General features: G+C 37.7%; 1 protein-coding gene across 1 annotated transcript in view; it reads left to right on the top strand.

The window, feature by feature from the left end:
• Positions 1 to 15,232, top strand: part of LOC123556191 (protein O-mannosyl-transferase TMTC3-like) — a 40,355-nt gene that overhangs the window by 14,406 nt on the left and 10,717 nt on the right. The window contains exons 12-18 of the mRNA XM_053540713.1: positions 36 to 160; positions 7,341 to 7,444; positions 8,297 to 8,379; positions 9,132 to 9,204; positions 10,332 to 10,418; positions 11,268 to 11,341; positions 11,865 to 11,985. Of these exons, the coding sequence (XP_053396688.1) occupies positions 36 to 160; positions 7,341 to 7,444; positions 8,297 to 8,379; positions 9,132 to 9,204; positions 10,332 to 10,418; positions 11,268 to 11,341; positions 11,865 to 11,985 (667 nt within the window). The remainder of the gene's footprint in view (positions 1 to 35; positions 161 to 7,340; positions 7,445 to 8,296; positions 8,380 to 9,131; positions 9,205 to 10,331; positions 10,419 to 11,267; positions 11,342 to 11,864; positions 11,986 to 15,232) is intronic.

Below are 15,232 nucleotides of genomic sequence, written 5' to 3'. Positions count from 1 at the left end.
AATTAAAAATGAAAAATGATACCTATCTATTTTAGTGTACAACAAGATGATATAGGTGCCCACATGAATGTTGGACGTACATACAAGAAACTAGAGATGTATGACAAGGCAGAGGAGGCTTTCAAAAACGCTAAATCTCTCTTCCCACCTGTTATACCAGGTAATGTTACACTAAATCTTTCCACCCTTCAAGTCAAGGTAAATTGACAGTAAATTTTTCCACAGGGATCTCCTGATTAAGTTGACCAGGTCGCTGACTTCGAATTACTTACCCTTCACCACTCTAGGTGCAAAACTTCACTTGGGATGTAGAATTTTTTCATATGAGAAACTGGGGTTTTCCTCTGCCATCAAAAGCTGAAAAGACACCATATTTATTATACCCCCACCAAACATGTTTGAGGGGGGTATATAGGAGTCAGTTTTGTCGCGTCCCGTCGCGTCCCGTCCCGTCGCGTCCCGAAATCTATTATCTCAGTTATTACCAAATGGATTTGATTCAAACTTAAAATACATGTTCCACATTATCACCCACATCATGTGACACAAGGTGCATAACTCTTGACACCAAGTTTTCATGAATTATGTCCCCTTTTACTTAGAATTTAGGGTTAATTTTGCTGTATTTTCACTCTATCTCAGTTATTACTAGATGGATTTGATTCAAACTTAAAATAGATGTTCCACCTCATCACCCACATCATGTGACATAAGGTGCATAACTCTGACACCAATTTTTTTATGAATTATGCCCCTTTTTACTTAGAATTTAAGGTTGATTTTGATGTATTTTCACTATATCTCAGTTACTACTGAATGGATTTGATTCAAACTTAAAATAGATGTTCCACCTCATCACCCACATCATGTGCCCACATCATGTGACACAAGGTGCATAACTCTGACACCAAGTTTTCATGAGTTATGTCCCCTTTTACTTAGAATTTAAGGTTAATTTTGTTGTATTTTCACTATATCTCAGTTATTACTAAATGGATTTGATTCAAACTTAAAATAGTTGTTCCACCACACCACCTACATCATGTGACATAAGGTGCTTAACTCTGACATAAATTTTTTATGAATTATGTCCCTTTTACTTTAAATTTAAGGTTGATTTTGATGTATTTTCACTATATCTCAGTTATTACAAAATGGATTTGATTCAAACTTAAAATAGATGTTCCACCTCATCACCCACATCATGTGACACAAGGTGCATAACTCTGACACCAATTTTTCATGAATTATGCCCCTTTTTACTTAGAATTTAAGGTTAATTTTTATGTATTTTCACTATATCTCAGTTACTACTGAATGGATTTGATTCAGACTTAAAATAGATGTTCCACCTCATCACCCACATCATGTGACACAAGGTGCATAACTCTGACACTAATTTTTCTTGAATTGTGTCCCCTTTTACCTAGAATTTAAGGTTAATTTTGATGTATTTTCACTATATCTCATTCTGATTGGCTTAGAGCCAAAGGGAAGTAACCTTTTTTTAACTTTTGTATGGAGTTTCTTCACCTTAAATTCCAGAATTAGTCTATTTTTAGAAATCCTATTTTTAGATTTTCAATATTTTAGGTATTTTTCTAACTTTTTTATTATAAGTCCTATGTAAAAAGTAAATACATTTTTCTGTGGTAACATGGGTCGGTAAGACATTTTTTTGTATTCACTTTTAGTGTATCTCTAATATTAGAGATTTAATATATTTACTAGTATTACTATACTAGTATTATACTAGTATTACTTACATGTGGAAGCCCAGGATGAAGTACTCCAAAGACTAAGTATTTTTAAGATTTCTTATGGTTGCCATTCTTCTGTGACAAGACCGTATGGTGGGGGTATGAGTCACTCCTGTGACAGTTCTAGTTTACCTATATTTGTGTGGATGTGATATTAACCCCCCCCCCCCCCCCCCCCCCCACACACACACACATACACTACCATGTGATGTGATACTAATTCCCCACCTATAATTCCAGGTTTTTATGACAAGTATATCTTACCATCTGTAATACATGTTAATGTGACAGTAATTCTTCAGCCCTGTAATTCCTGGTAATTTGACACTGAATTTTTTCACCTTTAATACAGTTGTTTGACACCAAATTTTTACACATTTGATACCAGGTAAATTGTCACTAAAACATACCACTTGTAAAGCCAGGTAATATGTCACTAAATCTTCCAATCAGTAATTCTGTGTAATGTGATGCATACTATTTCTTCCCACCGTTTATACCAGGGGATATAACTCTAAATCCTTACATCTGTTATACCTGGTAAAGTGGCACTTAATCTTCCCACCTATGATTACCCGGAAATGTGATACAAATTTTTAGCTCACCTGTCACAAAGTGACAAGGTGAGCTTTTGTGATCGCGCGGTGTCCGTTGTCCGTCGTCCGTGCGTCCGTCCGTCCGTAAACTTTTGCTTGTGACCACTCTAGAGGTCACATTTTTCATGGGATCTTTATGAAAATTGGTCAGAATGTTCATCTTGATGATATCTAGGTCAAGTTCGAAACTGGGTCACGTGCCTTCAAAAACTAGGTCAGTAGGTCTAAAAATAGAAAAACCTTGTGACCTCTCTAGAGGCCATATATTTCACAAGATCTTCATGAAAATTGGTCAGAATGTTCACCTTGATGATATCTAGGTCAAGTTCGAAACTGGGTCACGTGCCGTCAAAAACTAGGTCAGTAGGTCTAAAAATAGAAAAACCTTGTGACCTCTCTAGAGGCCATATATTACACAAGATCTTCATGAAAATTGGTCAGAACGTTCACCTTGATGATATCTAGGTCAAGTTCGAAACTGGGTCACGTGCCGTCAAAAACTAGGTCAGTAGGTCAAATAATAGAAAAACCTTGTGACCTCTCTAAAGGCCATATTTTTCATGGGATCTGTATGAAAGTCGGTCTGAATGTTCATCTTGATGATATCTAGATCAAGTTCGAAACTGGGTCACGTGCGGTCAAAAACTAGGTCAGTAGGTCTAAAAATAGAAAAACCTTGTCACCTCTCTAGAGGCCATATATTTCATGAGATCTTCATGAAAATTGGTCAGAATGTTCACCTTGATGATATCTAGGTCAAGTTCGAAAGTGGGTCACGTGCCGACAAAAACTAGGTCAGTAGGTCAAATAATAGAAAAACCTTGTGACCTCTCTAGAGGCCATATTTTTCATGGGATCTGTATGAAATTTGGTCTGAATGGTCATCTTGATGATATCTAGGTCAAGTTCGAAACAGAATCATGTGCGGTCAAAAACTAGGTCAGTAGGTCTAAAAATAGAAAAACCTTGTGACCTCTCTAGAGGCCATACTTATGAATGGATCTCCATAAAAGTTGGTCAGAATGTTCACCTTGATGATATCTAGGTCAATTTTGAAACTGGGTCATGTGCCGTCAAAAACTAGGTCAGTAGGTCAAATAATAAAAAAAACATTGTGACCTCTCTAGAGGCCATACTTTTCATGGGATCTGTATGAAAGTTGGTCTGAATGTTCATCTTGATGATATCTAGGTTAAATTTGAAACTGGGTCAACTGCGGTCAAAAACTAGGTCAGTAGGTCTAAAATTATTAAAATCTTTTGACCTCTCTAGAGGCCATATTTTTCAATGGCTCTTCATGAAAATTGATCTGAATGTTCACCTTGATGATATCTAGGTCAGTTTCGAAACTGGGTCACGTGCGGTCAAAAACTAGGCCAGTAGGTTTAAAAATAGAAAAACCTTGTGACCTCTCTAGAGGCCATATTTTTCATGAGATCTTCATGAAAATTAGTGAGAATGTTCACCTTGATGATATCTAGGTAAAGTTCAAAAAGAGGGTCACGTACCTTCGAAAATTAGGTCAATAGGTCAAATAATAGAAAAACCTTGTGACCTCTCTAGAGACCATATTTTTGAATGGATCTTCATGAAAATTAGTCAGAATTTTTATCTTGATAATATCTAGGTCAAGTTCAAAACTGGGTCACATGAGCTCAAAAACTAGGTCACTATGTCAAATAATAGAAAAAACGACGTCATACTCAAAACTGGGTCATGTGGGAAGAGGTGAGCGATTCAGGACCATCATGGTCCTCTTGTTTTACACATGTATTAGGTAAAGTGGCACTCAAAAACTAGGTAATATGACACTAATTCTTCCCACCTTCCATGCCAGGTAAATGGCCCAAAATATTTTTACGCCCAGAGGGACGTATTATGTTATACCCCCTGGTGTCCTTCCATCCGTCTGTCTCTCCGCTCTGTAACTCTCGAACCCCTTAAAGGATTTTGAAGAAGCTTGACACAAATGTTCACCACACCAATATGATGTGCAGGGCGCATGTTTTGGATGTCTCATTCAATGTCAAGGTCACACTTGGGGGTCAAAGTTCATATCAGTTTGTTTGGTGTCCGCTCAGTAACTCTTGAACTGCTTGAAGGATTTGAATGAAACTTGGCACAAATGTTCACCATATCGAGATGATGTGCAGAGTGCATGTTTTGGATAACTCACTTCAAGGTCAAGGTCACACTTAGGGGTCACAGGTCATAATTATGACTTTGCTTTGTGTGTATATTGCACTGCATTGCAATTACCAATCATTCTTTCATTGAAACATTAAGAAAGTTTTTCACACGTAAGATATTTAATTCATCACGTTTTCATAAACTGAATACAAATTACCAATTACTTCCTTACTTTTGCATCAAGTGATCATTATGGTTATAAAGCATGTCAAAATATACATGCACTGCTATTGATAAACATAACAACATGTTGACAACTTGCCACGGGCGTTTTTAGCTCGACTATTCGAAGAATAGTCTAGCTATTCTACTCACCCTGGCGTCGGCGTCGGCGTCACACCTTGGTTAAGTTTTTGCATGCAAGTACATACAGCTATCATTTAAAGGCATATAGCTTTGAAACTTAATTATTCTTTTTTTAGGTCAATTACCAACCTCGCTGGGTCAAGTTCCATAACTCTAACATGTATTTTGAGCAAATTATGCCCCCTTTTGGACTTAGAAAATTCTGGTTAAAGTTTTACATGCAAGTTACTATCTCCGAAACTAATGCAGATATTGAATTGAAACTTCACATGTGTCTTCGGGGTTATAAAACTAGTTGATAGCACCAAGTCCCATAACTCTGACCTTCATTTTGGCCAAATTATGCCCCCTTTCGGACTTAGAAAATTCTGGTTAAAGTTTTGCGTGCAAGTACATACAGCTATTACTAAAAGGCATATAGATTTGAAACTTATTTTTTCTTTTTCTAGATCAATTACCTACCTCACTGGGTCAAGTCCCATAACTCTGACATGTCATTTGGGCAAATTATGCCCCCTTTTGGACTTAGAAAATCCTGGTTAAAGTTTTACGTGCAAGTAACTATCTCCAAAACTACTACAGGTATTAAATTGAAACTTCACATGTGTCTTCGGGGTTATAAAAGTAGTTGATAGCACCAAGTCCAATAACTCTGACATGTATTTTGGGCAAATTATGACCCCTTTTGGACTTAAAACTCTTTTGATATTTAACATTTTGGGTAATAATTTCCTGCTTCTGTGACAATATTTCGAATAGTCGAGCTTGGCTGTCTTACGGACAGCTCTTGTTTGATTAACAGGTGACAATTTTAAACCAGCAAATATTTTGCTGTTCGGTGTTCAGAAGTCAGTTTAAGCGTTAAAATATAAACGGTCATTCAAAAATCGTCCAGTTTTCAGAATTCGGAAGTTCCGGTTTTCAGAAGTTAAAACTATATAGAAATAAGAACAGATAAAAACTGGACCTTGAGTGTTGTGCGGTTTTCAAAGGTTTCTGGTGTAACAGCCCAGTTTTTCCTCCAGTCAGTTCTTTCCCTGAACGGGCCTGAACATGGAACATCCTTTCCGATCAATAACTTGAGAACCACTTGACTCAAAATGTTGAAACTTCATAGGATGATTGGACATGCAGGATGTGGACATGCAGAGCAAATGACCCATATTGATTTTATGGTCACTTGATCAAAGGTCAAGGTCACAGGAGTCTGAACATGGAAAACAGTTTCCAATCAATAACTTGAGAACCACTTGACCCAGGATGTTGAAACTTCATAGGATGATTTGACATGCCAAGTAGCCTATTCCTATTGTAGCCAACCATCAGTGTCTCTTTAACTGCCGCTCCTGTCCCCTATTGACTTGTTGGCTATTAGGACTGTGCATTGGGGGAGACATGCGCTTTTCTACAAAAGCATCTTCTAGTTTTTCTCATAACTTGTACCAAGCATTTAATTTTACCATAAGTTTTCCACTGAATATTAAAGTTACATAAACAGACTTTATTACACACAGTCTTCTTTTAAATGATGTAGTTTTTTTTTTTCATTATTAATCCCCCACCACAAATGGTTGGGGGTTATAGGAATTGTCTCCGCCCATCTTCCATCCATCCTACTGTCTGTCCGTAACACTTTCATGTCCGCTCCATACCTCATAAACCCCTTGAAGGATTTTCATGAAACTTGGGTCAAATGATCACCTCATCCAGGCGATGTGCAGAACTTATGAGTCAGCCTTGCCGGTTCAAGGTCAAGGGCACAACTGAAGGTCAAAGGTTTGAGCCTTCCATTTTGTGTCGGTTCTGTATGTCCTAATTCCCTTAAAGGATTCATATGAAACTTGGGTCAAATGATCACCTCATCAAGGCGATGTGCAGAACTCATGAGTCAGCCATGCCGGCTCAAGGTCAAGGTCACAAATCAAGGTCAAAGGTTTGAGCCTTCCATTTCGTGTCCGCTGTATATCTCCTAAACCCCTTGAAGGAATTTTATAAAACTTGGGTCAAATGATCACCTCATCAAAACGTTGAGCAGAACTTATGAGTCAGCCATGCCGGTTCAAGGCCAAGGTCACAACTTAGGGTCAAAGGTTTGAGCCTTCCATTTTGTGTCTACTCTGTATCTCCTAAACCCCTTGAAGGATTTTCATCAAACTTGGGTCAAATGATCACCTCATCAAGAACTCATGAGTCAGCCATGTCAACTCAAGGTCACAACTCGTGGTCAATGGTTTGAGCTCTGTATCTCCTAAACCCCTTGAAGGATTTTCATGAAACTTGGGTCAAATGATCACCTCATCAAGACATTGCGCAGAATTCATGAGTCAGCCATGTCAGTTCAAGGTCAAGGTCATAGCTTAAGGTCAAAGGTTTACCCTTTCGCTATCCAGAGCAGTGGCGGGGGATTTAGCTGTCTTTCAGACTGCCATGTTTTCTTTTTAATTTTATGCTATTTGATCACATTAACTTTTGAAAATATTTTATTTAGGAAAGAGTTATACAGCAAGAGTTGCACCAAGTCACCTGAATGTGTTCCTTAACTTGGCTTCAATATATTCAAGAGATCCTAGTAGACTAGAGGAGGCTGCCACTGTAAGTATATACTTGTTGAACAGTCCTATTCGGACTCAAGTCAATGTTAGGAAATAAAGGTTTATTGTAAACAACTGTTTTTAAAAATATGAAGAATACTAAAGGGGCCTTCCTCTGTCAGAAAAACCTTTAAAGTCGTTGTATGATCTGTATCTCTGTCATTAAGATGTTAAATGCACGAAAAACGCACGAAAAAAGACTTCCCCATTTGGACTGTAAAATCCTTTTTATATAAGATAATTATTGACAGGCCTGTATATTACTGGTTTGGTGTTCTGACATGTTGCCTGGCTCTGCTTTGAAATAATGCTAGAAAGGGCAAACGCTCTTCTATCACCTCTTAAGCTTGAAAGTAACTACAATTGAAACTCCGAATCTCGAATTCCAAGGGATCAAGCGTTTTACTTAGAGATAATCGATATTCGACTTAAAATGCTATTTTGTGCACGTGTTTTTGGGAAGGGTTTAAAAATATTTTTGACGTAACCGGGATTTTGAGATAAGTGAGTTTGAAATATCATGTTTCAACCATATATGAGCCGCACCATGAGAAAACCAACATAGTGGCTTTGCGACCAGCATGGATCCAGACCAGCCTGCACATCATCGCAGTCTGGTCAGGATCCATGCTGTTCGCTTTCAAAGCCTATTGCAATTAGAGAAACTGTTAGCAAACAGCATGGATCCTGACCAGACTGCGCGGATGCACAGGCTGGTCTGGATCCATGCTGGTCGCAAAGCCACTATGTTGGTTTTCTCATGGTGTGGCTCATATGACTTTATTCAGTAGGTTTAGGTGTGATTTGAAATCCCCCCAAGGAAACAAGATAAATTAGACATACTTTATTTCAGTTATTGAAGACGGCCACAGATATGAGACCAGACTACATACAAGGTTATATCAACAGAGGTGATATCTACATGAAAATGGGAAGGTAAGTTGACGTGCTAGATAAAACGTTACTTGCTTTTAGTATAAAAGTGAATGATGAAGAATGATCTATTTTACTGTTTGATATTTACCTGTGACGTTTTCATTGAGCTCTAACATGTCTCAGAACTTACTGGTACTGAAAATCATTTGCACATCTTACCAAAACATATTGGCTTCTATGCTTACCTGTAGTGGACAGAGTTAGCATGTCAGTGAAGTTGGATGTCAAGATGGGAAATTTAAAATTAGTTTTAAAGTTTGTATAGCTTCCTCTCAAATTCAAAGTTAATTACTGTACAAGATGGTCATGCGCTTTAGCATTTGTCATTGAAATGGAAGGTGAATGGTTCGAGCCCCACTGAGGTCCTTTCGAGTGTTACCAGTTGATATGCTGCCAGCTAGATAAAGAATGGTTACCGACTGTCTTCCTGCCTGATGCAAGGCAGTGATTAACAGACAGGATTCGGGATATAGATGTGCACAAGGCAAAGGTGTTTCATAAAATCAGAACGATCAGCCTTCTATAAGCCAGTTGATAGCTTTCTTGAGCGATAGAATTCTATATGAAGCAAGGTTTTCGAATTTACAGCAGTGAGGGGCAAGTGTTTCGAAATCAGCAACCTTAAACACTTGGCCATCAAGGACCCCTAAATTTTAAGGAACATTAATAAGCATGTAGTTACTTTTTTATATGGTAGATATGTTCACCATTACATGTAAATTTATGTGGAAACTAAAATGTTTGTATTGCAGGCAGAAGGATGCTTTATCCATGTATGAAGAGGCTCTTAAATATGAACCACAAAATGCAGATGCTCATTATAACGTAAGTGAGCCACATCATGAGAAAACCAACATAGTGGCTTTGTGACCAGCATGGATCCAGACCAGCCTGCACATCCGCGCAGTCTAGTCAGAATCCATGCTGTTCGCAGTCGGTACCTATTGCAATTCGAGAAACCGTTAGTGAACAGCATGGATCCTGACCAGACTGCATGGATGCGCAGGCTGGTCTGGATCCATGCTGGTCGCAAAGCCACTATGTTGGTTTTCCCATGGCTAGGTTCAAGTTATTATGAGCCATAGCATATAAAAGGTACCATAAGTCAAATGGTGCGTGTCCACTTAGCCAAATAGGGAAAGTGCAGATCTATGTATATTAGGGTTATAAGTTTGATCACCATGCAGGTGTATGTTCTCTAAAGAATACATTTGTCCTCTGCATTTGATTAAATAACTGTGGAGAAATTGGCATTTACTTGTGGAGAATATGTATTGGTACAGAATCCAGGAATAGGTTAGTGTAATTGTCTACTGTAACTTATTGTGAAATACTGTTAGAAAAGACGATAAACACAAAACAAAAGGTCAGACTGAATCATGTATGTACCTGTAAGGACATAATGCCCATTCCAAGGGAGATTATTGAGAAAAAAGTATTACCGTCCTACAAATGAGTAATCTTTTTTTTGACATTATGACCATGCAAAGTGAAACAAACATGACATTGGTCTTGAAAACGACATTTGTCACCATACCTAGTGATTTTCAGTAAATGTGTAATCATGTCGTACTTCATACGGTTGCAGAGCTTTACAATATGTTTTAATGTGATAAATTACCAAACACTCAAAACCACAAAAAAACATCATTTTTAAGCAGGGTTCTATAAGTTCCATTTCCTCAGTTTTAGACTGAATTAAACTTTCCAAGAATAAGAAACATCAAATACTGACCCTGAATAAAAAAAGATTATATAAACTCTTTAATTGATAGAACTGTGCAAGTTAATGATTTAAAATTTCCTTACGACGTTATGATTCAAATAATTTTATTCTTGCTGTTGTATTCTTGCCTACATCTAAACTTCCAAATTATTTGGCAAATAAAAAAAGTTTGGATTTTTTAAGAGTATCTTCTGATGTATTATGAATTTGATGTGGTATTTTCCAGCTTGGTGTGGTCCTTATGGAGATAGGGAATAGGCCAAAAGCTTTTGAGAGTTTCGAAAAAGCCCTATATCATGACCCAGACCACTGGGTAAGTTTTTAATTTCATTTCATTTGCTCTTAATAGATGTATTTCTTTTGATCTCTGTCATTTCCTTTTTCTTTTACCACAGCAAGCTCATATTAGCAGAGAGTTTAATAGAAACGGTTAAGCTGTTGGCAGCTGCAGCCGGGAGGTTTTTGGATTACAACTGTATCCTTCCTCATTATGATCAAGTACTGTCATAGGAAATGGATTTGAGACTAGTTCTAAATCAAATAACTTTTCCCCTGTCATCACTATCTGGCTGTAATAAATTACGCCCGCCCGCTTAGCTCAGTAAAGAGCGTTGGTCTAGGATCGCGGGGTCGCGAGTTCCATCCTCGGGCGGGGCGTATGTTCTCCATGACTATTTGATAAACGACGTTGTGTCTGAAATCATTAATCCTCCACCTCTGATTCATGTGGGGCAGTTGGCAGTTACTTGTGGAGAACAGGTTTGTACTGGTACAGAATCCAGGAACACTGGTTAGGTTAACTGCCCGCCGTTACAAGACTGAAATACTGTCGAAAAACGGCGTTAAACCCAAAACAAACAAACAAACAAATAATAAATTACTATAAGCTTACTGTTTGAATCAGGATCAAAATACAGTGGTCACTGTGTTCTGCATGACCTATTGATCATTAACTGTTCTTTGTCATACATTCTTCATCTCTTGTAAAAATGAATTTGTATCACCTTGAAATTCCATGCCCATGAAATATATCTGATAAAATAATTCTCAAATTTAGTTACAGTTCTAAAAGTATAGAATGAATATGAAATATTCATCTGCCTGGTGTATTGTAATTTGGCTTCACTGACAAGTAGACTAAATGTATTTTTTTTGCTTTCAGCAATCACTGTATAATTCAGCTGTAATGATTCAAGAACAAGGGATGAGAGACAAGTGGCAAGTTGCTATAGACAGGTATGTTCCCAGCCAGGCGTCTCCCTTCCTTCTTGAATATTAAAATGTAAATTTTTATCTGATGCATACAAGTCAGATATAATTTGGAATAACTTTTCTTGTCATTGATGGAAATATCCTGTTACATATGAGCTGTTGAAGATTCAAATTTGGAAGGAAATTTCAGTACAGTAAGTACTGAGTTTTGTTGATTGTGAAACTGCTTTTTGTTACCTAAAGTGAAAACAAGGTGTTTCTGAAATAGCAGTTTATGACCATGACAATTGGTTCATCCGAGTTTGTGATTGCCAAGAGGTGATGTCAAAGATTTTTGCAAAGGTATCAGTAACAAATTTTATGTTTTGCGCTTAAGATTTGCAGTTATGTATTTAAATTGAAAAAAAAATGCAGAAAAGCTTAACAAAGCTGATAATCATTCTATTCTTCTTTGCTGTACATTGAATATTAAAGTGCCATTCATTTCTATGTAACATAAAACTGCTCTTTAGGGTTTTCCATTTGTTAAATATTTCTGTTTTTCTAGGTTTCAGCAGTTGATTAAGAGTAGAAAGAATGATTCGCGGGCACCATTTTCCCTCGCCATGCTTGCCATGGACATGCAGGACTTCGTAGCCTCAGAAAAATATTTTAAAATGTCTCTCGAGGTATGAAGATTTCTGGGTTAAAGTACATCATATAATTAAGACATGATTTGTTTTGAATTGTTAAAATACTACACATTAACCTTAAGCCTGCTGCCAGCAAATGATTCTGCCTTTGTGACCAGTGCAGGCTGATCATGACCTGCACTGTTTGCTATTTAAATAAAGAACCCTTCGAATAATAGATGGTATTGCCCAAGTTGCATAATGAACAAATCCATTTTAGAAATTCAGCACTGTAAAGGTCAAATTTAAAATGATAGCTCTTCAGTAAAAATAACTGATAGTCTGTGAAATCATTTCTTTTCATTGGCATGAAATTTTGTGATTTTGGCAAAATGACTTATTTCATGGAAACATGATTTCATGCATTTCAACCTTTTAAATGATATAAATGAGCCGTGCCATGGGAAAACCAACATAGTGGCTTTGCGACCAGCATGGATCCAGACCAGCCTGCGCGGATACCAGCCTGCGCATCTGCGCAGTCTGGTCAGGATCCATGCTGTTCGCTTACAGTTTTTAGCTCGACTATTCATAGAATAGTAGAGCTATTGGACTCGCCCATGCGTCGGCGTCCGCGTCGGCGTCCGCATCGGCGTCCGCGTCCCGATTTGGTTAAGGTTTTGTATGTAAGCTGGTATCTCAGTAACCACTTGTGGGAATGGATTGAAACTTCACACACTTATTCACTGTGATAAACTGACCTACACTGCACAGGTTCCATAACTCTATTTTGCTTTTTTACAAAATTATGCCCCTTTTTCGTCTTAGAAATCTTTGGTTAAGGTTTTGTATGTAAGCTGGTATCTCAGTACTTACTAATGGGAATGGATTGAAACTTCACATACTTGTTCACTGTCATGATCTGACATGCACTAAGCAAGTCCCATAACTCTGCTCTTTTTTTTTCAAAATTATGCCCCTTTTTCGACTTAGAAATTTTTAGTTAAGGTTTTGTATGTAAGCTGGTATCTCAGTAACCACTTGTGGGAATGGATTGAAACTTCACACACTTATTCACTGTGATAAACTGACCTACACTGCACAGGTTCCATAACTCTATTTTGCTTTTTTACAAAATTATGCCCCTTTTTCGACTTAGAAATTTTTGGTTAAGGTTTTGTATGTAAGCTGGTATCTCAGTACTTAATAATGGGAATATATTGAAACTTCACATACTTGTTCACTGTCATGATCTGACATGCACTAAGCAAGTCCCATAACTCTACTCTTTTTTTTTTTCAAAATTATGTCCCTTTTTTTGACTTAGCACTTTTTAGCTCACCTGTCACAAAGTGACAAGGTGAGCTTTTGTGATCGCGCGGTGTCCGTCGTCCGTCCGTGCGTCCGTGCGTCCGTGCGTCCGTAAACTTTTGCTTGTGACCACTCTAGAGGTCACATTTTTCATGGGATCTTTATGAAAGTTGGTCAGAATGTTCATCTTGATGATATCTAGGTCAAGTTCGAAACTGGGTCACGTGCCATCAAAAACTAGGTCAGTAGGTCTAAAAATAGAAAAACCTTGTGACCTCTCTAGAGGCCATATATTTCATAAGATCTTCATGAAAATTGGTCAGAATGTTCACCTTGATGATATCTAGGTCAAGTTCGAAACTGGGTCACGTGGGTTCAAAAACTAGGTCAGTAGGTCTAAAAATAGAAAAACCTTGTGACCTCTCTAGAGGCCATATTTTTCATGAGATCTTCATGAATATTGGTCAGAATGTTCACCTTGATGATATCTAGGTCAAGTTTGAAACTGGGTCACGTAGGGTCAAAAACTAGGTCATTAGGTCTAAAAATAGAAAAACCTTGTGACCTCTCTAGAGGCCATATTTCTCCAATGGATCTTCATGAAAATTGGTCAGAATGTTCAACTTGATGATATCTAGGTCAAGTTCGAAACTGGGTCACGTGGGGTCAAAAACTAGGTCATTAGGTCTAAAAATAGAAAAACCTTGTGACCTCTTTAGAGGCCATATTTCTCAATGGATCTTCATGAAAATTGGTCAGAATGTTCACCTTGATGATATCTAGGTCAAGTTCGAAACTGGTCATGTGGGGTCAAAAACTAGTCAGTAGATCTAAAAATAGAAAAACCTTGTGACCTCTCTAGAGGCCATATTTCTCAATGGATCTTCATGAAAATTGGTCAGAATGTTCACCTTGATGATATCTAGGTTAAGTTCGAAACTGGGTCATGTGCGGTCAAAAACTAGGTCAGTAGGTCTAAAAATAGGAAAACCTTGTGACCTCTCTAGAGGCGATATTTTTCAATGGATCTTCATGAAAATTGGTCAGAGTGTTTACCTTGAAGATATCTAGGTCAAGTTCGAAACTGGGTCACGTGGGGTTAAAAACTAGGTCAGTAGATCTAAAAATAGAAAAACTTGTGACCTCTCTAGAGGCCATATTTTTCATGAGATCTTCATGATTATTGGTCAGAATGTTCACCTTGATGATATCTAAGTCAAGTTCGAAACTGGGTCACGTGGGGTTAAAAAACTAGGTCAGTAGGTCTAAAAATAGAAAAAAACCTTGTGACCTCTCTAGAGGCCATATTTCTCACGGATCTTCATGAAAATTAGTGAGAATGTTCAGCTTGATGATATCTAGGTCAGGTTTGTAACTGGGTCATGTGTGGTCAAAAACTAGGTCAGTAGGTCGAAAAATAGAAAAACCTTGAGACCTCTCTAGAGGCCATATTTTTCACGAGATCTTCATGAAAATTGGTGAGAATGTTCACCTTGATGATATCTAGGTCAAGTTTAAAAGTGGGTCACGTGCCTTCAAAAACTAGGCCATTAGGTCAAATAATAGAAAAACCTTGTGACCTCTGTAGAGGCCATATTTTTCAATGGATCTTCAAGAAAATTGGTCAGAATTTTTTATCTTGATGATATCTAGGTCACATGTGCTCAAAAACTAGGTCACTATGTCAAATAATAGAAATAATGACGTCATACTCAGTTCAACACTGGGTCATGTGGGGATAGGTGAGCGATTCAGGACCATCATGGTCCTCTTGTTGGTTAAGTTTTTATATGTAAGCTGGTATCTCAGTATCCACAAATTGGAAAGGATCGAAACTTCACACACTTGTACATGCAGTACAGAGGTTCAATACCTCTACTTTGCATTTTACAAAAGTATGCCCCTTTTTCAACTTTTGTATTAATTCAATTGACAAGGCTGTTGAATAGTCGAGCGTTGCTGTCCTCCGACAGCTCTTGTTCTAATTGTAATA

This window comes from Mercenaria mercenaria, chromosome 4 (genome assembly GCF_021730395.1).
Source record: "Mercenaria mercenaria strain notata chromosome 4, MADL_Memer_1, whole genome shotgun sequence".
NCBI classification, from domain to species: Eukaryota; Metazoa; Mollusca; class Bivalvia; order Venerida; family Veneridae; genus Mercenaria; species Mercenaria mercenaria.
This window is presented reverse-complemented; position numbering and strand designations above follow the sequence as displayed.